Raw genomic sequence first — 27,144 nt, forward strand, 5'->3', positions numbered from 1 at the left:
AATGAGAACGGAATAATCACTACAGACTCCACAGAAATACAAAGAATTATTAAAGACTACTATGAAAACCTATATGCCAACAAGCTGGAAAACCTAGAAGAAATGGACAACTTCCTAGAAAAATACAACCTCCCAAGACTGGCCAAGGAGGAAACACAAAAGTTAAACAAACCAATTATGAGCAAAGAAATTGAAACGGTAATCAAAAAACTACCCAAGAACAAAACCCCAGGCCCGGGTGGATTTACCTCGGAATTTTATCAGACACACAAAGACATAATACCTATTCTCCTTAAAGTTTTCCAGAAAATAGAAGAGGAGGGAATACTCCCAAACTCATTCTATGAAGCCAACATCACCCTAATACCAAAACCAGGCATAGACCCCACCAAAAAAGAAAATTACAGACCAATATCCCTGATGAATGTAGATGCAAAAATACTCAATAAAATAATAGCAAACAGAATTCAACAGTATATCAAAAGGATCATACACCATGACCAAGTGGGATTCATCCCAGGGATGCAAGGATGGTACAACATTCTAAAATCCATCAACATCATCCACCACATCAACAAAAAGAAAGACAAAAACCACACGATCATCTCCATAGATGCTGAAAAAGCATTTGACAAAATTCAACATCCATTCATGATAAAAAGTCTCAGCAAAATGGGAATAGAGGGCAAGTACCTCAACATAATAAAGGCCATATATGATAAACCCACAGACAACATTATACTGAACAGCGAGAAGCTGAAAGCTTTTCCTCTGAGATCGGGAACTAGACAGGGATGTCCACTCTCCCCACTGCTATTTAACATAGTACTGGAGGTCCTAGCCACGGCTATCAGACAAAACAAATACAAGGAATCCAGATTGGTAAAGAAGAAGTTAAACTGTCACTATTGCAGATGACATGACATTGTACATAAAAAACCCTCAAGAATCCACCCCAAAACTACTAGAACTGATATCGGAATACAGCAAAGTTGCAGGATACAAAATTAACACACAGAAATCTGTAGCTTTCCTATACACTAACAATGAACCAATACAAAGAGAAATCAGGAAAACAATTCCATTCACAATTGCATCAAAAAGAATAAAATACCTAGGAATAAACCTAACCAAAGAAGTGAAACACCTATATCCTGAAAACTACAAGTCACTCTTAAGAGAAATTAACGGGGACACTAACAAATGGAAACTCATCCCATGCTCATGGCTAGGAAGAATTAACATCGTCAAAATGGCCATCCTGCCCAAAGCAATATACAGATTTGATGCAATCCCTCTCAAATTACCAGCAACATTCTTCAATGAACTGGAGCAAATAATTCAAAAATTCATATGGAAACACCAAAGACCCCGAATAGCCAAAGCAATCCTGAAAAAGAAGAATAAAGTAGAGGGAATCTCACTCCCCAACTTCAAGCTCTACTACAAAGCCATAGTAATCAAGACAATTTGGTACTGGCACAAGAACAGAGCCACAGACCAGTGGAACAGATTAGAGACTCCAGAAATTAACCCAAATATATATGGTCAATTAATATTTGATAAAGGAGCCATGGACATACAATGGCAAAATGACAGTCTCTTCAACAGATGGTGCTGGCAAAACTGGACAGCTACATGTAGGAGAATGAAACTGGACCATTGTCTAACCCATACACAAAAGTAAATTCAAAATGGATCAAAGACCTGAATGTAAGTCATGAAACCATAAAACTCTAAGAAAAAAACATAGGCAAAAACCTTTTAGACATAAACATGAGTGACCTCTTCTTGAACATATCTCCCCAGGCAAGGAAAACAACAGCAAAAATGAACAAGTGGGACTATATTAAGCTGAAAAGCTTCTGTCCAGCAAAAGACACCATCAATAGAACAAAAAGGAACCCTACAGTATGGGAGAATATATTTGTAAATGACAGATCCGATAAAGGCTTGACATCCAAAATATATAAAGAGCTCACATGCCTCAACAAACAAAAAACAAATAATCCAATTAAAAAATGGGCAGAGGAACTGAACAGACAATTCTCCAAAAAAGAAATACAGATGGCAAACAGACACATGAAAAGATACTCCACATCACTAATTATCAGAGAAATGCAAATTAAAACTACAATGAGATATCACCTCACACCAGTAAGGATGGCTGCCATCCAAAAGACAAACAACAAATGTTGGCGAGGCTGTGGAGAAAGGGGAACCCTCCTACACTGCTGGTGGCAATGTAAATTAGTTCAACCATTGTGGAAAGCAGTATGGAGGTTCATCAAAATGCTCAAAACAGACCTACCATTTGACCCAGGAATTCCACTCCTAGGAATTTACCCTAAGAACGCAGCAATCAAGTTTGAGAAAGACAGATGTACCCCTATGTTTATCGCAGCACTATTTACAATAGCCAAGAATTGGAAGCAACCTAAATGTCCATCGGTAGATGAGTGGATAAAGATGTGGTACATATACACAATGGAATACTACTCAGCCATAAGAAGAGGGAAAATCCTACCATTTGCAGCAACATGGATGGAGCTGGAGGGTATTATGCTCAGTGAAATAAGCCAAGCGGAGAAAGAGAAATACCAAATGATTTCACTCATCTGTGGAGTATAAGAACAAAGGAAAAACTGAAGGAACAAAACAGCAGCGGAATTACAGAACCCAAAAATGGACTAACAGGTACCAAAGGGAAAGGGACTGCAGAGGATGGGTGGGTAGGGAGGAATAAGGGGGGGAAGAAGAAAGGGGGTATTAAGATTAGCATGCATAGGAGGGAGGAAGGTGAGGGCTGTACAACACAGAGAAGACAAGTAGTGATTCTACAACATTTTGCTATGCTGATGGACAGTGACTGTAAAGGGGTTTATAGGGGGGACCTGGTATAGGGGAGAGCCTAGTAAACATTATATTCTTCATGTAAGTGTAGATTAAAGATAACAAAAAAAAAGAGATTAGGGGGATTACTCCCTGATAAGATAAAACTAACTGTAAATCAACAATTTATGCATGCTTTAAATATCCTTAATTTTGATCACTTAAAGGGTGTCAGATGATCAGCTATGGAGGTACACTTTTCTGATAATATTCCTTTCTTAAAGAAAAAAAAAAAACAGTTCCTGTGTGGTGACCTCCAATGAGTTCTACACAATGGTATAAAGGGCATATCAAAGTGTGGGCAAAGGGTCTGTTTGTGTTTATACAGAAGATCAGAAGATCAAAGCCTAATTTGGCTACCCAGAAAATGAACTAAGATACAATATGAAGAAGAACTTCCAACATCGGCACTCTCTGGAAGACTCATACCAGAAGATGATCATCAAAAAACCTCAACAAAGATCCAGGCGATGCTGCAGTTGTAGCTGCATCCATCCCACCGGTTCCTGGACTTGCCATTGTAATGTAGGAGGTATCTAAGCTGGCCTGTGCATACAGTAAAACAACAAATTTGACTGGATCTATACTGTTGGAACTCAACCAAGAATTAAGAGAAGTGCAAGTTGTAGCACTCCAAAATCTTACAACTACAGACTATCTTCTGTTAAAAGAACATATGGGATGTGAACAGTGCCCAGGAATGGGTTGTTTTAATTTGTCTGATTTCTCTCAGACTGTTCAGGTACAGTTGGACAATATCCATCATATCATAGACAAATTTTCACAAATGCCTAGGGTGCCTAACTGGTTTTCTTGGCTTCACTGGAGATGGCTGGTAATTATAGATCTGCTTTGGTTATGTAACTGTATTCCTATTATGTTCATGTGTGTGTGCAATTTAATTAGTAGTTTAAAACCTATACATGCTGAAGTTACTCTACAAGAAGATATGTCAAAGAAATTTAAAAAAATAAAAAATAAAAAAATAAAAAAATACATACATATATATATATATATATATGTTTCCCAATGTGTATATATATATATATATATATATATACACTGGGAAACTTAAGAACTAGGAATCTTATAGATATATAGAAACTACATTAATTTGTTAAAAAGAAACACCTAAAGTAAGTCAGCTAAAAACTAAGAGCAAGGATGGAATATTTTTCCTCCAAAAGGAGCAGGAATTTCCTGTTCAGTGACTGTGTCAGGCACACCCTAATACACACCTTACATACTGTTTGCAACTCCATGAATTAGGTATTAACTCCATTTTACAGATGAGGAAACCAGGTCCAAAATTAACTTGGCAAGTGACACAATGAATTAAGCAGAAGTCAGGATTCAAAGCCAGATTAAAGGCTGGACTCCACGATTTAAGATATCTCATCATGCTGCCTGATCTGATAAAACTAGCAGATGCAATTCGAGAATGACAGGCCACAGGATGAGGTGGCTCAACAGATCTTGCTACGTTCATTCCTCTTTAAAGCACTAACCAGAAAGTTCGCAAAAAGGGGCTTCCTGTCCACACTGCTTTCCCTGGTGCCCAGGTTGTCAAGAGCATACTCACCAGGTATATGACACTCGATTTAAAAGCAGTCACCAAACTTAGCTGCTCCTTCACTGACAGCTAACATATGAGGATGAAAGGCTGTCCATGTACTTGAAAGCAATACCTGGTCACACTACGGTTTTGTCACATATGGCTTTACAGCATCCGTCACACTGTGCTGATGGTCTGCATGCCTGTCACTACCAGCCAAACTCCCTGCCCCAGACTAGAAACCCAGTGAAAGCAGAGACTTTTTCCTAATTACCACTGGAGCCCCAGCACCTAGCACACAGCAGTCACTAAATATTTGTTCAAATAATCATTCTAGGCAGCCACTAAGAAGCAAATTACGGGAGAGTTTTCCTAACGCATTAAGTGTATAAAGCAGGATTCTTCTATGTGATCCTAGTTTTATAAAATTACATATACTAACCCCCAGCAATACTCAGGAGCAACTTGGCCATAGGTAAATAAGCATGCGCCTGCTGCCTTTCACTCTCAAGAGCCTGAACAGTGAGCCCATATGAGAAGCAGCTCATTTACCAACTATGTAACCACTTGGAACACCTGCCCATCCAACGCTTGGGGGTGCAAATGTGAAGTCCACTTCATGGAGTTCCCCAGAGCCAGACTCCTCTTAGCCGCCATCATAGGACCTCTTGTAGCCAGGTTCAGATGCTCTAGGGATGACCAGACAGTCATACTTCAAAGTACCTCTAGGATGCCCCCTCAAAGTGTGATGCAGTTATATGGCATGTACTGTATATCATACCATCTCAGATAAAATCTTCAAATGTGTTCATCCAGGCATTTTCAAATGACATGATTAATAGACATTCATGAAGAACTATACACATTTATTTCTGAAGGATGCATATACACCAAAATGTTATCTCCTATTAGAGGTCTGTGTGATAGAGTAATTCATTTTCTGCATTTCCTACAATGAACATATTACTTCTGTACTAAATGAATTAAAGCTAAAGGTCACATGGCCAGTGCACAGTGACTCTTATTCTAAAATCACACTGAAAATTATTTTGAAAAACGGACCACCTCCATCATTGAGCAATATCAAAGCAACACAATGTTTATGTGACAGATAATACAAAAAGATGTGCTCCCTGCATTTGACAGAACATTGTAGGGGTGGAGTGGATGGGTGCAATAGGTGAATGGGAGAAAGAGGCACAAAATCTCAATCATAAATGAGTCACGGAGATGAAAGTATAGCATAGGAAACATAGTCAATAATTGCATAACATAACTTTATGTTGACTGGTAAGTCCACTAATTGGGATAAGCAACAAAGAATGTAGATAACTGTCCAATCACCATTTGTATACCTGAAACCAATACAATGTCATCACCTATACGTCAATAAAAAAAAAAAAACATAGCAGGGGTGCAAGATATGCACACACAAAAATGTTAACATGCCAGGCAATATAATTACCAAAGGTATGTGACCAGGAGGTGTTTCACCCAAGCTTTGACAAAGGGCACACTCATCGTGAGCTAGAACAAGGGCAGGGGGCTCCGTGCAAAAGGGCATCTTGAACAGACCTTGAAGATGGATTCAAAACTTTAGCACGAATTCAAAAAAGGAAAAATATGAGCAGACTGTGGGATTTGGGAATCATGTGCATCTGAGTAATAGAAAACAAATAGCTTTGCTAGCACTCACAGTAAAAGAATGCAAATGTTTTCTGGGGAACAATAAAGAATAAAATGCAGCTGGGCAGGTAAAAACTCAAGAGAATAGGGCAAAGAGCAGAAATCAGGGTCAAAGAAATATGGGGAAAAAGGCATATTTTTACTTTTACTTGCAGGAGTTCTCCAATCTTAGTAGGTTAGTGGGCACGGAGTCTCTTCCCGCTGAGAAGAGGTCTGGTCTCATTTGATGACAGAGGCGTTTCACTGAAGAGATTAGTGGATAGAAAAACACCTTGGGAAACACCAAGTTCAACAGACAACAAAGGCAAAACAATGAAGGGTTTGAATGCCAAGGCAAACTGAGCGGTCTGGCCCTGGTCCTTCTAACAGGGCCTGGATTCCCCAGCACAGAGGAAGAGGACCTCAGTGTTTCCACTGTGGGACTCAGAACCAGATATCGCTGCCATCAGAACATTCCCACCTGACAGAATTCCCCGCGGTCGGCACCACCTCCCTTCTTCCCAGAGCGCCTTGACAGCGAGCAGCCCCTTCCTAGGACCTGCAGGCGCTGGAGGCACGCCTTACTATAAAGGGACTGAAGAGCTATGATGAGAACTGGTGCTCCGGAGGCCCCGGCACAGCAATGATGAAGAGAGCAAGTGTTTTTAAAGTCTTGTGTGGTACAAAGTAGTTTGTTCAAATGAGAGGTGGCAAGGCATTTGTTATAGCATCAGCTCCGGGGGCCATAACCAGCATTTCTTTAAAAACAACTAAATAAGAAAAAACAGTAAGAAATCAGATGTATCACATGTACAAAGGGCAAGTAGAGTTTTTATAAAACTTTCCGTTACATATACTTTATTGAGCTCTGTGTTCTAGACCATGGTTCAAGTTTATTTTTTACTGTGGTCACAGATAAAATGTTTCAATGTCACTGCTTCAAAGGACTGGAGGCGACTGCACTCCCCAAAACGGACAGACGGGACCCTCTAAGGCAGTGGGGGAGGATTAGTAGAAAGAAAGACAAACTGAAGAGACACCTAAAACAGCAAAGAAAATGTCAGGAATGAAAACGCTAGGAGTATTACACCAGGGTCTTTAGGGGAAAAGGCAGCCACAATAATTAAGCAAGCAAATTGTGAAGACAGGGAGATGCATGTAGGTTAAGCCACATTTGGTTTCAAGAGACAAGAGAACATCCAGATGGAAGTCCAAAAAAGCTCTCCCACACCACAACCTCAAAAACAGGTCCCCAACATTGCTTTGATTTAGTCACCTTTTACAGTATTGCATTAATTATCTTCCAGTTCAACGTTTTAAATTTATGCTGTTCTCAGCCAAGTGGTTATGACTTTAAGCACATATCACACTGAGGAACCAATACCCTCGGTTAGTCTCTGCCTGTCACAGTATTTACCATCCCAAGGGCTTCACTTTGACTTAGCGTTCGACGGATATGTAGACAGGCCTGTGTACATAGATAGGCCTGTCACACGGCTGTGTGCTTACGCTGATCGCAGCAGCACACAGACATCTGAGCCGCACAAGCTCTCCTGCACTAATGCTACTAAGGAACGAGTTGTGACAAAGGCCACCTTGTCAGCTGCCATGCGGGCCGCCCCCGTCCTGTGAAGCTGCACAGTCGGCTCACGGACCACGCTGATCCAGCAAAAGGGCACAAGGGGAATGGCAGAACTCCAACAGATCACTTTAGCCAGGGCTGAATCCCCATGTACGGCAGAACAGACATAATTAAACGAGGCAGTGTGGACTTAAAGGTAAAATGTCATCCCCACCAGGCCCTTGATGAAAGTACTTTTGCTTTACAGAAGCCTTTTTATGAAGTAAATTACATTAATTACCAACATTTAAAAACATCCAACATTTAAGGGTTCTGAATCTCTGATTTATTTGACAGCAGGGAAATAACAGGTTTAGATTATTTTACAAAAGAGCTCAAGCTGCTCATAAACAGCAACTGGGCTTGCTGGGGGAAAAAATTCTTCAGACTACTGCACAGGACACAAAGAGTCATCATCCTACACAAAGTCGGTACGAAAGGGCGCACAGACAAGTTTTTTTATAAGACAGAAAACAGAGAAATCCACACACTAAGTAATGTGTCCACAAAGACAAGAGGGCATCCCTTAGGGGATAAGCACGTATTTGTAGGAAGCAAAACAAAGCTTTCCATAGAGAAACCACTTTCACGAGATGATTAGGTGGACCTGCAATGAAGAAAATACATTTCAAAAGATGGGTTGAGACTTACACTAAGTTTTCACTGATATACTTATAAAATAAAAATAAAACCTTTCTGTAGCCCAAAAAATCTTTAATACATCATGGATAAAATAAATTTCAGTAAAGGTCCAAGTCTCATTCAGAAACATACATTTGTAAATAATGTAAGTAAAACAAAAAGTTTGACAACAAAAATACCATTTGCAACTACGTAGAATAGGCCAAGCTAAATTCGTGTTCTGCTTCAGGGCATTACATTGAAATGAATGTCATTCTCACTATAATTTTTTTCTTTTTAACCTTAATCACCAACGGCTGGGCAACTGAAATGGACATGAGAACTATATAAATGTCAGAGAAATATATAAACCTCATTAATGTTTCCAAAAATTCATTTAGAGATAGAAACAGGTCCAAATAGATGCCTGTCTAAATGTACTGCAATTACGTTACAATTATTTTTCCAAATACACAGATATGCTCTGTCTTTTCTCAGGTCATTACTGACTCAAACAATTTGCCCTTCTGGGATCAATTGTTTGCTAATAAATAATTGTTTACAGTCACAAAATCAAGTTAGGAGGTTTTCTTATTAGTTTTCCTTCTGCACCCTAATAAGATTGAAAACTAGCTGATTCCCAGGAGTCAACCTTAACCCTGCTTTGTTGAACAGCCCAGGAAACGATGAACCATCTGCTTCGGAAAATAATGGACAGCCAAGAGGAAATACTGTTTAATTGTAGATTAACCTCCTCATGAGGCAGTCTGAAGCAGCTTTAGAATTAGGAACTATAACCAGCAAAAAAAAAAAAAAAAAAAAAAAAAAGGGCCCAGGAACCTTTTGCCTTTTCCTCTACCATTTAAGGCCCAGAAAGAATAAAAAGGGATTTTTATTACCTATACTTATTTACAAACATTTATTTCCACAGTGGAAACAAAATCATCAAAGTCAAAACTGATTCTCAAAAGTGTAGTCACTGCCCTCCAATTTTGTTTGCCCAAATACCTCTAATGCAGCAAACCATCAAACCATCTCATGCACTTAAGGAAGTGTTCGCCTGCTTGTTTTTTTATTAATAAAAACCTCTTTTCCATTATTTTCAGGTTCTTATAATATTAAAACTACTATCTGTCCCTGGTTTCTTTGTTAATAGTAATAAATCCACCATTGGGGAGTACGAATTGTTTTATTATCATCAACATGGCACTTAAGTAAATGAAATCTTGTTAATACATGGTGACCCTACAAGTTCAAAAGAAAAAAGAACAGCATGAGATCAAAATGGCTGGCCAGGACAAGAAATACCAAAGTGAGAGAGCAGATGTAAACACAGCCCTTTATCCAACAGGCCTCACATGCTAAGACTTTTCTATAAAGTCAAGCTGAAGAAGTATACATGATATTGAATATTTAATATTCTGTCCGCTCTCAGGGACTCAACCTAATTCAGCAACCTAATTCTACCATTTTATTTCAGGAAAGCAGAGAAATCCTGAAAACATTGTTTTTCCCTAGGTATTTACTGAGGACTTCCTTCCAGGGCCTGGGTAGAAAGGAACAGGGAACAGGACAAGGACACTTGGAGGTAAGTATTTTATGGTTTTTCAAATACCTAAGTTTCAGTTTTTTAAGCCTGGTGCAGGTAATTAACAGACTTTCCCTGTTGATTAAAAAAAAAAAGGAAAGAAAGAAAGAAAAAAAAATTAGTAGTTCCTCTCCATTAATAGTTACAACCAGGAGTCAAAATATCTATGAAAATTTCAAAACCAAGGAAATTTGCTATTCTAGGAGAGGCTGTATTATTCTTGGTTTCCAGTAAGACCTGAAGGTCATTCACATTATGTAAATATTAAAGAAACAACCTCTGTGGAGAGGAAAGATTTTTGGCAGTTCAAATTCTTAAATATCTTAAATAGAATTTGCTAAAATAAATTATTCTTGAATTCCTCAACTTAATTTTGAAGCAATGAGCTAGTAATAACTTCAGAGATCCAAATAATAGTGCCTATTCAAGAAGAATGAGAGTTTGACATTCTTCTCTACAAAACAACTAGGCACAATTTTATCCATCAGACGTCTATCAACCTACGGATATTGAAAGCTTGGGAGAACAAGATAAAATCAACTCCAACCCTACAGTCAGCTTCAATATCAAGCAGGCATCAACAATGCTATTCATGAATTTAGAAAAATTAATAAATCCTGGGTTGAATGCAAGAAAAGGCTCAAATACAGGTGAAGCATACTCACTTGGGTTTTGTTTCTGCATCTGTCACTTGGCGAATGAAGATACCATCTTCAGGATGCTCTGTGTCATCCATTTCATACATATATGATGATGCTATTGCAAGCGTAGTCCCATCATTGCTAAAGGCAAGTGAGGCAATGCTGGTGGGGTACCGATGGAACTGGCACAGTCGCTTTTTGTTAAATGGATCCCAAATATTTACAAAGCCATCAGAACCACCTGCAGGAAAAGTTCAAGAGTTGAAATGGTTCTTAAAAGCAGACACAGAAATAACCATTATCTTAACAAATGGTTAATTTTTAAGGTCACGGAAGTTACATTTTCCCCCAGAGTATTGTACCAGATTTCCCCCCACCACATATCATAAATGCAAACACAATTTTAAAAGACCTCTAAGTATAAATGTCTAGTGTTCAGTTAACAGCAAAATTATGTTATTTTAATGATTAGATAGGGGTCAGCAGGCTGGATTTTACCTGTGGCAAATGTATTGTGGATGTTGTGAAAGGAAATGGCATTGACGGGGTAAATCTGCTCGATATTATTTTCTTTCAGTCTGTGACACTTGAAGGCATACTTCTTCTTCTGTACCTCAGGGCTTGGGTCCAAGTACTCAACTGCCACTCTGCCTTCAATAGAGCTTAATACATATCCCTGCCAAGAGGGAACAGAGAAAGAACGACAAAATGGTGACCTCAACTTCCAAAAACAAGGCACTAATTCCCCAATTCAACCCACCCTAAAGATGATTATTCCAGAAATGAAAAGTATGGCCAGGTTTTAACCAAGCGTTTAAGCTGTACTAACATAGTTATGACCACTCCCAAAGTTCAGAGCATGAATACCTGCTCTAATAATAATAAAATTAAAAAAACCCAAAGGCTATCATCACTTGTTTTCTTCACTGTACCAGTGCCTTGCACGTGGCAATCACCAACGTCTAGCTATTTGGCCAAACCTAAGCTAGAATTCTGAAGTGTTTTAGTATCATTTACTTGTTGTCCTATCCAGAAGGGAACCCAGACTTGTTCTATCCGTTGAATCTATTTTCCTTCTGTCTATGCCTCTTCACGTCTAACAAGTCTAAGAAGAATTCTGTTTCCTTCACTGGGGTATCAATAATCCAGATCTGCTAGAAAGCCAACCTTCCATCTCGGTCATTCTGACTACAGTAAAGTCAAGCTTACATACAAGCAACACAGATTTGCTGCAATATTCTAAGTGCCCTACAAATTCAAACCTCTTCTCACCTTACGTTGCAATGACAATATATCAAAGGTAAAGAGGTAAGATAAATATGGAATCTTCATATTTTAATTATTTTTTTTTAATCTTCAAGGTAAGATTTATACCTGAAACACTAGTTATGGAAGAAAAAAAGTCAGTGAAATCTTACTTTCAGTTAAACTTCCTTTATAAACTGGAGATATATTCTGACAGAAAGTTTCAGACACAAAACAAATTTATAAATGCAAGGGTATTTTAATCATGCATTTAAATGTTTAAAGCTTGACATAACTACGATTTGTTAATCTTCAATGTAAATTTACAATTTCCTAAGCAAAAAGAATTGTCACCATCATTTCAGGTACTAACTAGCCTTTTGAGGTAAAGGGCCAAGAGAGCAACTGACATAACTGCTTCAAGTTCCACGAACGCTGAAGGACAGCCATAGAGTCTGCTGTTTTGGGGGACTTCTCTTGCAAAATGTCCACAGCAGCTGACCACACCACCTACTCCCCTTTGCCAGGCTTGGGGGTGAGCGGGGCTCACTAACAGGGCAGTCTCATTTCGCAGTGATGATGGGAGGGGGACCCACCCTGCACAGCCAGAGTTACTCACAGTACGAGCAGCCCTGCCTCTCTAGCCTCAGTGGCATTCTTAGAAAAAAAATTCAAGTTCTGCTGTCAGACCAGCTTAAAGAACTGGGTTAGTGTTGGGGTTACAAACAGGCAAAAAAGAAGAGAACAGAAAATTTCATAATCCTAAATGCCCAGATTTAAATTTGAATTCACTGGTTTGTAATTTCAAATACCTGCAGAACTCTTTGATTACTGTGTCCCTGGACCAGGATAAACAAGGAATCTGAAGACCTTTATTCAATCCACTAGCAGATGACTTAAGTCTCTCTGAACATCCAGGCCTTCTCTGAAATTGGGTTAACACACTACCTTTTAGCACAGGGCTACTGAAAATATACCTAACAGCAAATTCTAAACCACTACTCACCAAAAAAAAAAAAAAAAAAAAAGCCAAAGCTCTAAAGGCAGAACCCAAATCATTCTTATTTACATTCATATTATTTTCAAATTCCAAAAATGGGTACGTAGAGGGGGAACTGGTCAGTACCTGCTTGTTTGGAAAGGCTCGTATGCAGCGGGTCTGGTACTTGAGGCTGGACTCCCGGCGCTGCTGCACGTAGCCCATGTTCCGCAAGTCCCACACCAACACTCTGCGGCCGGCGGTGCCCACAATCAGCCGGTCTCCCGACACTGAGAGGGTATAAACCTTTCAAGGAAGACCAGAACTTGCTAAAGATCACCCACTTGTCTAAAAATGGCTTTTGTCCCAAATACAAGTCCACTAATCAGAAAACCATAGAGAAATGAAGCTCATCAGGTTCCCAAAGCCAGGTACCAAATTTTAAACAGTACATTTACACAGGCCAAGTCATAGCCAAGCAATAAAAAAAACCTAAAATCTTCTTAATACTTAGTCAAGTATCATATAATGTATATTTTAATTAATTCTGCAAAAACACTTTTGAAGACAATTCTCTTCATTACGAAAAACAAGTATTTAACCATTTTTACAAACTTGTTTCACTTAGTGACAATATAAAAGGGTAAAAACTACCAAAAAGGAGACAATAAAGCTATAGAACAATTCAGAATACCTTTCAACAGGCCTCTAGCTTTCCATAAATCAATCATTTTCAAAGTTATTTTTTCTATGACCACCTTTTGGAAGATTTCATATTGTAACTCTAAAAAATCTTGCCTTTCCCAGCTGTCACACTGAATAGGCCTTCCCAGGAAGAAAAGGGGAGCCATCATTCATTAGGTGCTTGGTTGCCTTTGGTGGCAAACTCAAGATCAAAAGACAAGGATAGTGGTCTGGCCCATGACAAAGCGAATTCTTGTGCCCTGATGTCATACTAACCACTCAAGACAGAGTTCATTTTTAGGGAAAATTTAAAAAGCATTTTCTCCCTTAAGAGCACTTATTTTTTCCCCCACATAATGAATGCCTTTTCTTCAATATTAAAACAATGTCCACAAAAAATTCCTTTATAATAAATGATAGAATTTCCTGCAAGCAGGCATTTACAGTGTTTTACTTGCAAATACTATTTGAAGACCAAATAGACAGTAAATTCTTGAAAATGGTGGCAAAACAGTTCCCTGATGTTAAACCATTTTTAAACCTAGACTTCAGATATATAACTGTATTCTGGTTATCACTTTCGATTAATAAGCAACTCTAATTTCACCTCATTTAATATTTTAAAACCTTAAGAAAATCACTATAAAAAATGAAAAGGCCCCATGACATGGTATGAGAATCTCTTTAACATTCATAATTAAACCACATCCAAAAAAACCAAGTTGGGGTTAACAATGTAACTCAACAGTCTCTACAATCTGCCCTTAATATTCAGCCACTAATTTGACCACAGGAAAAATAAGGAATTAAAAGTATTCAAAAGAATAGTTTTAATATAAGCACATTTAAATAAGAGGATTATAAAATTTACCAGTTTATTCGATAACACAACGTTTGCACAAAAACAGAAATTAAGCTAAGACATACAAAAATATCAAACTTAGGAAATACAGAATCCAGAAAAAGATCAATTTATAATAGTACAATCAGATTGGAAATTTTATCTTAAATCTTTACTACACAGGTGACACACAAGCTTCTAATAGTGCTTTCTATCCCCACTGATCGTAAATCAACTGAAACCACTGTCATGCTACTGACTAGGTATATACATTTATCAAAGAAAGTATTAAAAAAGTGACATAATGAACCCTACTGAACCAATAAGCAGCTTCAGTATGGCTGTCCATTATATGATATTCTGTCAGCAATTTATCACAGCTCTTAACATGTTACATTCAACCATAAATCAAGACTAGAAACAATGCAATTATTTTATTCTGAACAAAGGTCTTGCCAGGAGTGGACTCGACTGTGATGTGACTAAAGTAATGGCTCTTTGGATGCACTACAGTATATTATGATGGCTAGCAAGAACTGAATAGTATATTTACACTGAGAAAATAGACTCAAGTGAAGGATACCTTTAAACTGCTAAAACAATCAATCTTTAAAATTAACCACCACCTGATGAAGTCTGATAAGGATACAGCAAGAATGCTCAAGTACACTTTCACTGTACAGATCAAAAGGTTAGAATAATACATGTTACAGTTTTAAGAATTTTTGTTCATTAGAACCTTCAAACTGCATGTCAATAAAATAAATAAATAAAAAGTAAAAATTAGGGACTACAGAACACCTTTCTCATTAAACTTTAAATGATAACCTATTTCACCGTCTTAACAGTCAAGTGAAACCTCTGGTCATAACTCCATCCCACTTTCTGGTTTGGGTGCATCAAACCCAATTTAAGGTAACTGAAGTCTTGCTAAATGACTTCTCTGAAATGGCAGTGTGTTGCTCTCGATCCTGGGATTTAGAGCATTAACAGTACAGAGAAGTAGATTTATTTAAGCTAGAGCTATCCACCACAAAATGGACAACCATCAGAAAAAAGGTGACTGAAATACCAAAATTAAACTTCCTTTGCGTCAAAGTATTTCTATGTAATTGGGTTTGTAAAAGAGACCCATCACCTCTTAACCTTTAAATTCAATACCATATCTATCAAATGTGTATCAAGTCAAATCACCGCAAGGAACATAATTCCTGTTAGGAAGATAAAGAGCCTACCTTTTCAGGCTGAGAGAAGGTCCCAGCATTACAAGGAGTTCTGGGATCCCACAACTTAACTGTCTGATCCCAACTCCCTGTAACCATCACATTCACTTCTGGACAGTATTCAACACATCTGATAGGAGCATCATGGGTTCCAACAAGATTTTCTACAGGGGGAAAAAAAAAAATAACAGAAAACACCACCTACCTTTACTATCTCTGCTAAACAGAGATTCCTCAAGTGAACAACAGAAGGAAACATTCAGTGAACTGTAATGAATCTAATTCTACCAACTCAATGGAAATGTCTGCATACAAATATTTCTCCATGACTACAAAGTTACCCATTCTTCTCTGTTCACCTTACTGCACAGAACACATAGTCTGATTCACGTGCATCGTACATATCAATGGCTGACCTGAATTTCAAATTACATTAAAATGGTGACACATCTGTAATGTTCCTCCCTTGATTTCTTAATTGTTTGACTCTGCAGTTCTAAATGAATCTAGTGTATGTTCTCATACATGATAGATGCTCAAGAAAAACTTGGTGAAAGAACAAATGACTGGAGAACTCTAGTCTTCTGGATCTGGATAAAACTTACTATATTAAGCCAGTGCTTACAAGAAACTTTTTAAAGTGGTAAAAAGATTATCTAAGAGCTGGGGATGGAAAAAAAAGCAGTCTTAGGATTAATCCACTTGGTTTTCCCTGGAGGTCAAATTTCCAATACAGAATTTCTTTTCTTTCAACTCTTCGCACTGTCTCATTCATTCACTCAACTAACTTATACCAAATACCTATTATGTACCAGAATCTACACCACAAGCTAAGGATACAAGAAGGAACAGTGTTGTCCTGACACTCAAACAGGAGAATTACCTGTTTAAAAATTTATCACTTAAACAAGAAGGAAATGCATCTCATGAAGCTTAGTAATGACCTGAGGATGACAGCCAATTCTCTTACTCATGGTCTCTACCACCAAAAATCTCCAGTTTTTCTTTCCTTTTAAACAAACCTGCAAACTAACTTTTAGAGGAAGCTGCTAGCAAACAAAACCAAACATCTGCAGTTATGATTACATGACAAAGTGACTTTCACACAAAAGCCTCTCTCCTAATTGGGTTCTCATTTTTTTTTTTGACAATTGTGCCCATCCTCTATCCACGCACCCACTGTCCAACTCATCCTCATGTACTCGTATCTCTGTGCCTTGCCATCTGCTGGAGTGCATCATATCTAACATTAGCATGCATATAAAGATAAATAAATGCTCCCCTAAAGAGCTCTGTGCATTTGGGTTCCATTCCAATCTCTGCTCCCCTCCAAAGTCACAATAAAAATTTGGGTAAGTCATTTCATATTTTGGACTCTAAGTAATTAATTAAAAAGAAAGGTGTCATCTTGTTAATCCTTCAGTAAGTTCTTTCAATAAATCACATTCTATGATAAATAATTATACAAGCAGGAGTAATACAGTACCGGGACATGACTATCATGTTAAATTTTTGAAAACCTATTCCCCTTTAGTCCAAATTAATTAGTTTCTGAAATGAGAACTCTGAAACATCAGCTCTGTCCTGGAAAACCCTAATGAAAAGGAGACCACTGCAGGACCTAGTTTAAAAACAAGGTAACGGTGAAACACTTAAATGCCATTTCATGTAAATGCTTCAGATGGAGATCATAATGGACTTTATGAAAAAAAATGCATGCAATCAGAAACTTAATGGTTATCTTTTTTACAAAACGTCCCACATTCAAGCGCAAAAAACACTTTTATTTGCATATAAGCAACATATAAACTAAACAATAGGACGTAACCTTCCTAAATAAACATCATACCCTAGTACTGAAGGAACAACAAAAATGGTAAACATGTGGCCATATTACCTTGATCGGTGTTCAAATCATGCATTTTCAATTGATGGTCCAACCCCCCACTCCAGGCATGCGTTGGGTCCTACAAAATAAAGTTTCAAATCATTTCAAACGCACAGGGCTCTACAAAGTGTTTCAAAATTCCTGTTTCTATCTCTTCTGTTTATGCTCTGGATGACATACACTAAGCTCAACTATTCTCTACAAATAAACAAAAAACAACGCAAAAAACAAAGCAAGTAAGTGGTAACAAATTAAAGAAGACCTCTTCACCACACTGGCTGAGAATAAACAGTCATTCCTGTTGAGTAGCAAATAAGCCTTTCAATAGGCAGCCAAACTGTACTATCTTGTTACAAATTTCAAATACTATTGTCATATAACCAGAAAGTTTGCAGGGTTGCTCCATCACACTTCACCTGAAAAGGGGGACCGAATTTCTTCTGTCTGAATGTCCCCAACACCAAAAAACGGTACCTGACTTAAGGCAGGTATTCGGGAAAATGTAAAGACCTGTCCACATAACAACATCGACACAAGCCTCTACCTACCTACCCATTGCTGGAAAAGGGATGCTATTAACATGGGATGGCGTAAAGTCAAAAGTGGGAGCAGGACACCTACGTAGAAGGCGCAGTCCAGGACAGCGCCAGTGTGCTGGTACTTGAGCCGCATGGAGTTGGCCGGCACATCATACAGGCGCACCGAGGTGTCCCAGGATGAGATCAGCAGGAACTGGGAGGTGTTAGGGCTGAACTTGACCGAAGAAATGCCGTCCTCGGGTGGCTGGTTCAGCTTGAACTCGTTAGAACCGGTCATCTACGGAACAAGCGCCCCAAATTGGGAGATTGGCTGACCGAGGACCGGGCGGTGAGACCTCCACGCACGAGGAACCTAGGGAGCGTCGGCTGCGAGGCCTCTGCGCTTGCGCAGACCCTGCGCGCCCACCCCGTCTCGCCCGCCTGTTCCCCGCCGCCTCTTCCAGAAGCCCCAACGGGCCGGGCCTAACTCCAGCCCGCAGTCTGGCACCGCTACCTCCTACACCCCGGCCCCGGAAGCCCCCAAACTAAAGGAAAGCGAAACGGGTTCCTTGCAGACGGCTCCACCAGCTCCTGGCCCAGGTAGTCCCCGAAAAGTACACCTCTGAGCAGCGTCGCCTCTCACCGCTACCTTGAGCTCCACTCAGAAGCAACTTCGCCGCCGCCGCCGCCGCCACCACCTCCTAGCTTGCCTCAGTGTACTCGCAGACTGGGAAAAGGTGGGAAGGAAGCTCCAGTGTATGCCTGCCATTGGCTGGTTTCAAACGCCAACGTCTCACTCTAGGCAGTGGATTGGTCTGTTCAGAGGCCTCGCGGTCACCCAGGCATCTTGTTCCGGCTCAAAGGTAAACCGTGCCTTTTCCGATCCACGTGACCTCATTTTACCTCCAGGCGGAGGCACCCTCCGGGGGGGAGGAATGAGTACAAACTACAAATCCCAAAGAGCACCGCGCCGAGGTTGCACACACGACCTCTCCCGCATGTTTACAGCATGCTGGGAGGTGTAGTTTCCCTAGGGCCGACGCCTTGCCAGTCCTCTAAATAGTAGGCGGGAAAGATGCTCTTTCCAGTTGCACCCGTGGCGCGGTCCGCATTTCAGTTAATCTCTCAGACACAAGAACCCCGTTTTGGCCAATACTCATATAGAATTAAATTATTCTCCCTGTCACTGGACGTTCATACACCCATTAAGCTAACGAAAAATTGGAGTGGAGAAGGAAATATTTGCTCTAATTAGTTGTATTATCTTGCCCTGATTTTTTTCTTATTTTCCTGAAGTTCCCACCTGTCAACCAGGGTCTCACATTTCCTATTGTCTTGAGATTTGTTGATCTCATAGAAACTGATTCTTATTTATACCATGTTTTATCAGTCCATCTTTCTGCAAACATTTACTGAGCACCCATTGTGTGCCAGGCCTAGTGAGAGATTCTGGGAAGGTGCATTAATCAGACAGTCCTTACCCTTGGGGAGCTCCCTGTCTAGAAGGGTGGACAACTAAGAAACAATTACTCTGCAATGTGTTAAAGTTCAAAAGCTTCTTCTAGAACTGTTTAAGAAGGGTCCTATAATGACAGCTCCAAGCTTCTCATCCACCCACACCCCCACCCCAACAACTCCCCAGAATCGCAGTTTGTCTGCTCCATTTTTGTTTCTAGAATCTTCCAGAAATAGGAGAAGCAAGAAGGTTGCTTCAGTAATGAGAAATGATTTGATCTCCTTGAAAGAAAAACAATGCTTAACTTATAACTGTAATGCTGTGACTCACTACTGAATTTCACAGACTAAATGAAAATTTTCAGTTTAATCCAGGCTATCACTTTCTTCCATTGACTTTTGTGGGAAAAAAATCTTGTGTGATTTTATATGAAGGAGGAGGAAATTTCAGGGTTTAAGTGTTCAACTTTTAAGGTATATTTATAGAGAAAAAATGATATTGATTTCTATGCATTCACATACCATGACTCGTGTACATTGCTTATGATTCTTGACACAGTAAACACACACAAAACAACCACTCTTCTGCCCACTGTATTGATGATATGACTGCTAAAAGGACAGTTTCTTACCATTCCTCCTCACCAGTCCTTATAGTTGGTTCTCTATCCTCTTCCAACAAGTTAATGGCTTGATTAAGAATTTTTAAATCACTACCTTGCCTCCATTCTAATTTTGGCTAAATAATTTTATCTCCAATAATTTTATTTGGTTTCCTCCCCCAGTTGTTTATTTAATTCTATTAGTGTTTTGAGATTCTGAGCATGAATTATCTGCTAATAAAATAGAAGTGTATTTCATTATCCAGTGTGTGTATGATTCAGATCCCTCTGGGCATGCAGTTGCAGCCGGACTCAATTTGAGTTTTAAGAAACGTCAATCTTTGAAATCCAGTTTAGAGCCTGAAAGGAGGCTGGTTATTTTGCTGATTATTCAAATGAATTGATAGTCTTGAGATAGAAAATCTGGCCACAGTGGACTCTTGAACATTTAAAATCCAAATGCAAAGTCATGAGTGTATGTGTGTTAATACATAGGAGAGAGATTCCTAGGAACTAATTACACTGTTGACTGATAATTCCTGGATTTAGCATGAAATCCAGAGTGAAATATCCTCTATATGACAAACTGGAAAAGGGTCATCCCTAAAACCTTAAAGGCAAAATCTCTCTGCCATTAAATGCCTACAGTAGCTAGACGAAACCATTTCCTGTAAGAGAAGCAAGCCTAACACGGATATAGTGACCCAATAGTATAAAAACCATCATCTCTTGAAAAAAAAAATCTATTGAAATGATATGGATGGAATATTCCCATACAGGTAGTTCCTTAAAAGCAATTCAGTTATTTCTTCATGCTATCTTATACAACTTTAGAGGAAAAGAAGAACTTAAAGTAGGTCATCAGTAAAGAGAACATCATTGACATATGTGAACCAAATAAATCAGAAGAAAACAGTGTCACTTTTGTTTTCTCTAGCCACTATTTAACATAGTTCTCAGCAAATACTAGGGCTCAGTAAATTTGTATTGAATTGAATTCAGCTGTAATGAAATAAATGCAATTGAACTAACAGCATTGGCAGATGTGGTCTTGTATAACATCCTTTTGACATCCCCTTATAAAAGATTGTGATTTTTATTAAATCTAATGTGAGAAGAAAAAATATGACCTGAAAATGGATAAAAGATCAGGTATTTTAGACAGAATGGGTCACATAGACGATTTTCAGATATACTGTATACCTTCACAACACAGATCATTTCGATGCCTCTCGACTAAAAGAGAAATCTATCAAGCAGATGTTACCCTTTCAGAGCATGAGACCCGGCCTCTGCCCTGTGGACTCCAGACACCTTTGTACCGGTTAAGAGATGGCGCAGGTCAGAGGCAGAGGACCGCAGAGCACGCCCCACGTGACATCGAATCGTCAGCCTCATCTAAGCTCAGACTATCTTTAGATTCCCAACTTTTACAAGGAACAGGTGGCTGCGGTCTAACATCTAGAAACTGCCATTTGCATGACACCGCGCGGCTGTTTTCTAGGTGCGGCGCGCGCCCTCCCGGCCCCCGTGCGGTGGCAGGCGTTGAGACGCGGAAGGCGGTGGGCGCGCAAGCCGCGCGCTGCGGTTGCTTTCAGGGCGAGCCGCCAAGAGTTTGCAGGTGATTCGGCCATCCATCAGCGCACGGTGCAAACTATAAACAACAACAAAGTGTGGGGGAACACCTTTGCCTCCTGCGCTTTCTTTGCCTAGTCTCCGGTCTCAGTTCCCTCCTCAAACGAAGTGATGTCTTTCTGCACCCAGTTCCTGCGCCGCGCGCGACGCACAACTGTGTCACGGACTCGGGAACTGTGCGCGGCTACAAGCTTGTCTCCAGGCTGGGGGACCAGCAAAGCGGGCTCTTTACCTGGTCCAGGCAGCGCCACCCCACCTACCCTTTGCCCTCAGAGAAGAGGAACGGTTCGCAGATTGGGCCACGTCGCACCGAACCCTGCTGCCGCCAAACCCAAGGCGCTCCCTATGCCGCAAACATGCCGGCTCCGGGAGGCAATTGCTTCTGCAGTGATGTTTGCCTCCCCGCCTTTGTCCCTCTCTGCGCGGGCTCCGGAGCTGGATTCCGGCCGGGGTATGCCGCAGTTGGCGCCAGGACCACCTACACCAGGAAATGCAGCTCCAGTCCAACTGCGGCCTCGGCTGCGCCAAGTTCCTGACCTTTAACCCTGACCCCGGCCCCACCCTCCAGGTGGGGAGAGCCAGACCTCGCCTGCTGCCCGACCGCTAGCCGCTCCACCGAAAAGCGCGAGGACTTCCGTGCGTTAGCACGCCAGGCAATCAATCCGAACAAATTTAGCTTAAAATGATTTATTTTTTTCTCTTTAAAAATATTTACAGATCTAGAATCTACCCCCTTCGCGCCTACCCATTCTCGGAACGAAGGAAACGAAAAGAGGCGTTGCGATAATAGTCCAAAGCCCCCAAGGAGGAGGGCTGGCTTGGCTGGCTGTGTGTGCATGTACATATATACAGGTGTATATACGGGGAGGGGAGTGTACCTGGTTTTGCTGTTTTTCTGATTTTTTTTCCTAATAATGTCAATCTAGCCGAAACTCCCTTTCCCACCACCACCCGAGAAAATGGTTTTCGAAGAGTATCGGTGTGTTTCGGGTGGAAAGCAGGCGATCTGGCTCGAAGAATGTCGATAAATACTTGAAACCATCCAAACAAAAAGTAGGCAGAGGCCATAAATAAGAGATAATGAATACACATGGTGTATTTCTTAATATTACTGGGAGCACGCCGCCTTGCTCCGGAGCCCTACGGGGAGGGCACCGACGCCAGGCTTGCGGGGAGCAGGCGGGCGGCGCGGGGCCGCGGGCCGTTCAGTAGTCGAGCTTGTTGTAGAGGTTGTAGAGCGGTAAGGCCGAGAGGTTGCTGCCGGGGTAGTAGAGCGGCGCCGGGAAGGCGAGCGAGCGCGGCACTGGCACGCGCAGCAGCGAGCTGTCCCGGAACACCAGCGGCATCCCCACCAGAGTCTGTGCTGACGCGTGCGCCATGTTGGCCGCCTCCAGCTCGGCCGAGAGCTGCCTCTTCCACTTGTTGCGGCGGTTCTGGAACCAAGTCTTGACCTGCGTCTCGGTGAGCTGCAGGCTGGAGGCGAGGCAGGCGCGCTCCGAGCTGCTCAGGTAGCGCTTCATGTCGAAGGTGGACTCCAGCTGGTACACCTGGCTGCGCGAGAACACCGTGCGCGTCTTCTTCTTGGCAGCGCCTGCCTGCCGCTCGGCGCCGCCGTCCCGCGGCCGCTCGGGCCCGGGCGACGGCGAGCCGGCGGGCAAGAGCCTCTCTTTCTCTTCCTTAAAGTCCGGATGCGAAGGAGAGAAGAAAGGCGTACGCTCCGAGCTCGTTGGCCCCGCGCCTCCGCCGCCTTTGGGGGTACCTGGGGAGTGAGAATAGACAGGAAGGCCATGGAGTCGGGGAGCCTCAGAGACCCCCCAGTTCTATCCGGGACCAGGGGGCTGGCGAGCAGCTGCAGCCTTGGTCCCAACCCTTTCCTCTTCTCCTCTCGTTGAAACCCAAAACCCAGCACCCCGGCCTTTAAAAACAGCAGGAGAGGGACCCTTCGAATATGGGGGTCTCTGAGCTCCCAGCTTCGTGAAAGGACATGTGGCAACAGGGGTTGGAGGTCTGCAGGGGGAACATTAGCCTCATTTTAAAAGGTGGTTTTGCCTTGTAATAACTGAGCTGGAAGAGTTCCCCGAGCTTTATAGGGTGGCATCATTTCACAGGCCGTTTGTTCGGAAATCGCGCTAAGGACTACGCGGGGCTCCCCTTCGTCAGATGTTGTAAAGAGGAACCATCTCTGAAAGGCACCATTGTCAATCATCTTGGAGTGCTAATCATTCCCAGGAGGAGGAGAGAGGCAGAGACAGCGGAGAAAAAAGATGCTGAAAGAGATTGCGGTAGAGAGGGACAAACCGCCCAGACCCAACTTCCAGACCCGGTGTTCGGAAAGTGTCCGATGCACAATGGGGGATGTTGACCGCAGATCCCTGTGGACGACCAGGCCTGTGCCCCCACTGTGGTACACACTTCCTCCAGCCCAACCTTCCCCGAGACCGCACCGTGCGAGGTCTGTGTCCGCGGTCTACGCCGGAGCTCCCGCCAGGCAGAGCAGGCAGCACCTCGCGAGCGACCCCTCCCTTCGCCCCGCGACCGGAGGTGGCCGCGGCTCTTGCCAGAGGGGGCCCGGCGTGCGGACCCGGCACAGCTTCCCGCCCCTGGAGCCTGCTCACGGCCGACCCGCCGGCGTGTGATCCTTACCCAGACAAGGAAAGGGGATGGGGGGGTGGTGCTTGGGGCCCAGCTCCTTGGGGCCGTGCGGGTCTGGGCAGAAGCAGGCGGGTGCCTTCCAGCCGTCGTCCGGCTCCTCCTCCTCCGAGGACACCGACAGGCTGCGCTTCCTGGCCGGCCAGCCGGCGGGCTCCCGTGGCACTTCCGAGGGGCCCCCGCCCAGGATAGACTGAATGGTAAAGCTGGAGACGCCGCCGGCCGCCGGACACCCTTTGCCCGCATCTTCCTTGCTGCCCATCCTGGGTTCATAAGAAATCAGAGGAAACCAAGAACTCCCTTTAGAGACGATCTGGGTGAAGGTGGTGCTAGTAGGCAGGCGGGTGGGGAGGGGAAGGGAGGGGAGGGGGGCCAAGGGGAGGGGGCTGCGAAGCTGGCGAGGCGTCCCCTCAGCGCTGGGGACACGCTGGCACCGGACGGTTGCTCTGGGGTCCCTGCCCGCCCAGTTCTGGGTGCGCTCGCCCAGCCCCGGCGCGAATGCCCCTTGCCCGCCAGTTCGCTGGGACTCCGGCTGAGCGGAGGTGGCGCTGCCTCATTTGCATAGAGGTTACTCGGACGCGGCCAATCACAGCGCCGCCGAGCGGCCCCGGAAATTTTCAAAAAGCCCAGGCCCAGCACGGCAGCGCCTGTGCGCCGAGTAGCACACCGAAAGCGCGGCCGGCATCTGCTGTGTTCAACCAGGGATAGCGGGAGCCGAAAGCAGAGCAGATGCCAGGCCGGGTTCCTAGCCTCTGTGGCGACTCCGACCGCTCGGACCCCGAAGGGCGGGGCAGCAGCAGCGACCGCGCGGGCCTGAGAGCTAGAGTGTCCCGAAGCCTCGCTCATGCGACGGATCCTCGAACCCTCGGAGGGGCTCGCACGGGCTTCACCACTACTCTCCCCCAGCCTCCTACCCCTTCTTGCCAGGGCGGACAAATGGGGCTGGCACCCTGCAGACGGTTGCACCCCACGCGGGAAGGAGGGGCGGATTTAGGAGCATGCGTCTCGGAACTGATACTCTGACCCCGGAGCTTAACTGGGAGGTCCAGGAGCAGACAACTTCTGCCCTTGCCTGCCAACAGACCACACTTCTGTCACAGGCCCATAAGGCTGGTGATTTCGGGACACGGGGGGAACCCTAGATCTTGTTGCAAAGGATTCTAGTCCTGGTTCTAGTCCCAGGACTGCAATTTACTTGCTGCGTAAACTAGGACTGGTAGAAACCTAATCAGAGGCTCACTGCCCTCATAGGTGAAATGAACTCGAGCATCTTCCCCCCTTCTCTTGTTCTGAGGATGGCCTTAGATAGGAATGGAAAACGCCAGAGAGCCTAGACGCACTACGAGCTCATGGTAGGTACTCTGTAAACCTTTGCGGGATAGCCCAAGAGCTGCCCTCCTGTTCCATAGTGATCTTTTTTTGATCAACATTGGAGGTCACGTAATTGCTGCAAAAGTGAATCACTGTTCTCCCGGAATGGAAAGGAGGTGATAACAGGGACATGATCTTAGAATTAGGCATTCTAACTTTAACTTTTGATTCAAATCTCGGCGGAGTGACCTTGGACAGGATACTTAAACTCTTCTGAGCCTCGGTTTCCTCATTCCTAAAATTGGGGAAGCAATTCTAACCCACTAGGTTTGGTCAAATTGTCCAACTGCGAGCCCGCCATGCGGTAGGCGCTCAATAAACCTGGACCTCACCGTCGGCTCTGAACCCCGGCTCTCCCCGCTTTAATTCCCAATCTTGCTGTTACGGGATCTAGATTCAGCGCGACGCAGGCAAACGGTTCAGGGGCACAGCTGTCTGTCTACACGAGCCTTGAGGAAAAGAAGGTGAGGCAAGGCCCCGAGGCTCTCAGAGACAGTTCCACCGAGATATCCCAGAACTCTGCCCTAACGCTGCTCCCCAGATGCAGCCAAGGATGAGAGAAGACTCTGGAATCAGTTCCCACAAACGTCCAGATGCTGCGCCATGACGGTGCAGTTCGCTCCTCGCTCGCGCCGCGAGGGGGTTATGGAGTAAAGCGCTTATAATATCATTAGCCGCGGTGAGTTACCGACTGCAGCCCTACCCGTAGCAGAACCTCTCGCTACTTAACTCCTCGAAGGGCTCGTTAATGGGCTAATTGATTAGGAGTCAGCGGCGCAGACGGGGCTGGGGCAGGCGAGGGAAGTGGGGGCCAGGGTCTGTGCGCCACGGCCCGGGAGGCCAGCGAGGGGCAGGTGTCGCCCTTCGTCACCACATTAACCTCTTCAGGGCTCGGCGGCGGGGTTGAGACACATTACAAATGGTCAGCTTTAATCATGGTGTCAGCTCATTAACCCGGAAGAACCCAGCGCTGAAATACAATTTGTGCGTCCTCCCCCGTGCGGCCGCGTCAGAGGCTCCAGGGCCACGCAGCAGCCGGTCCTGCACTCCCCGCACCGTTGGGGGATAGAGGGGAGGTTCCTGGAAAGAAACACCCCACCCTCTCACCCCGCTGCGGCCTCTCAACCTATCGCCAGCATACTGAGTGGGAGCGGTCTGCGGTCTCCGGGTCCGGGCAGGCGACCCCGCAGGAAACTGGCCATCCCAGCGAGCAAAGCCAGGGCGGCCACCCGCTGGGGAAGACCTGGGAGTTGCGGCGAGAAGGGCGGGGAAGGAGGAGGGAGTTGGCTGGACCCTTTCCCATCATTCTTCACTTTAAACCATACAGCAAACCTGTGGTACAGATCTTTATCCCCAATGTACAGATGGGGAAACTGAGGCTCAGGGGAAAAAGAGGGACCAGCCCAAGCAGACTACTGATCAAGACCGAAACTCAAGGTTGTAGCTACTGCCTGTACCAGGCCTTGGGAGG

At 43.4% G+C, this 27,144-nt stretch overlaps 2 protein-coding genes across 5 annotated transcripts in view; both read right to left on the reverse strand.

Annotated features, from left to right (window-relative positions):
* Nucleotides 1-7,996: 7,996 nt before the first annotated feature.
* Nucleotides 7,997-18,770, reverse strand: BUB3 (BUB3 mitotic checkpoint protein). Of its 4 annotated transcripts, none has more exons than XM_017649693.3 (8): nt 18,611-18,770; nt 18,065-18,259; nt 17,453-17,522; nt 15,568-15,719; nt 12,955-13,113; nt 11,082-11,259; nt 10,608-10,824; nt 7,997-8,340 (listed from the first exon to the last, which is right to left on the reverse strand). In XM_017649693.3, the coding sequence occupies exons 2-8, from the start codon at nt 18,257-18,259 to the stop codon at nt 8,331-8,333; spliced, it is 981 nt and encodes a 326-aa protein (XP_017505182.1). In that variant the 5' UTR covers nt 18,611-18,770; the 3' UTR covers nt 7,997-8,330. The 4 variants fall into 4 exon arrangements, with proteins under 4 accessions (XP_017505182.1, XP_017505183.1, XP_017505184.1 ...); XM_017649694.3 differs by having other exon boundaries at nt 18,605-18,753; XM_017649695.3 differs by having other exon boundaries at nt 18,582-18,695.
* Nucleotides 18,771-21,633: 2,863 nt separating this feature from the next.
* The window catches only part of HMX2 (H6 family homeobox 2), a 9,340-nt gene continuing 3,829 nt past the window's right edge, over nt 21,634-27,144 (reverse strand). Inside the window, exons 2-3 of the mRNA XM_017649692.3 lie at nt 24,297-24,565; nt 21,634-23,412 (exon numbers count right to left, since the gene is read on the reverse strand). Coding sequence (XP_017505181.1) covers nt 22,859-23,412; nt 24,297-24,564 — 822 coding nt within the window. The 5' untranslated portion in view covers nt 24,565 and the 3' untranslated portion in view covers nt 21,634-22,858. The remainder of the gene's footprint in view (nt 23,413-24,296; nt 24,566-27,144) is intronic.

The sequence above is a fragment of the Manis javanica genome, chromosome 7 (genome assembly GCF_040802235.1).
Source record: "Manis javanica isolate MJ-LG chromosome 7, MJ_LKY, whole genome shotgun sequence".
Lineage (NCBI taxonomy): Eukaryota > Metazoa > Chordata > Mammalia > Pholidota > Manidae > Manis > Manis javanica.

What these genes read in the sequence shown, in the direction of transcription:
- BUB3 (XM_017649693.3), bottom strand. Translation starts at nt 18,259, where the DNA reads ATGACCGGTTCTAACGAGTTCAAGCTGAACCAGCCACCCGAGGACGGC. An exon ending in TCCTGGACTGCGCCTTCTAC is followed by an intron (nt 17,523 to 18,064) that starts GTAGGTGTCCTG and finishes TTTATTTTGTAG; the next exon opens with GACCCAACGCATGCCTGGAG. An exon ending in TGATTTGAACACCGATCAAG is followed by an intron (nt 15,720 to 17,452) that starts GTAATATGGCCA and finishes TTCCCCCTGTAG; the next exon opens with AAAATCTTGTTGGAACCCAT.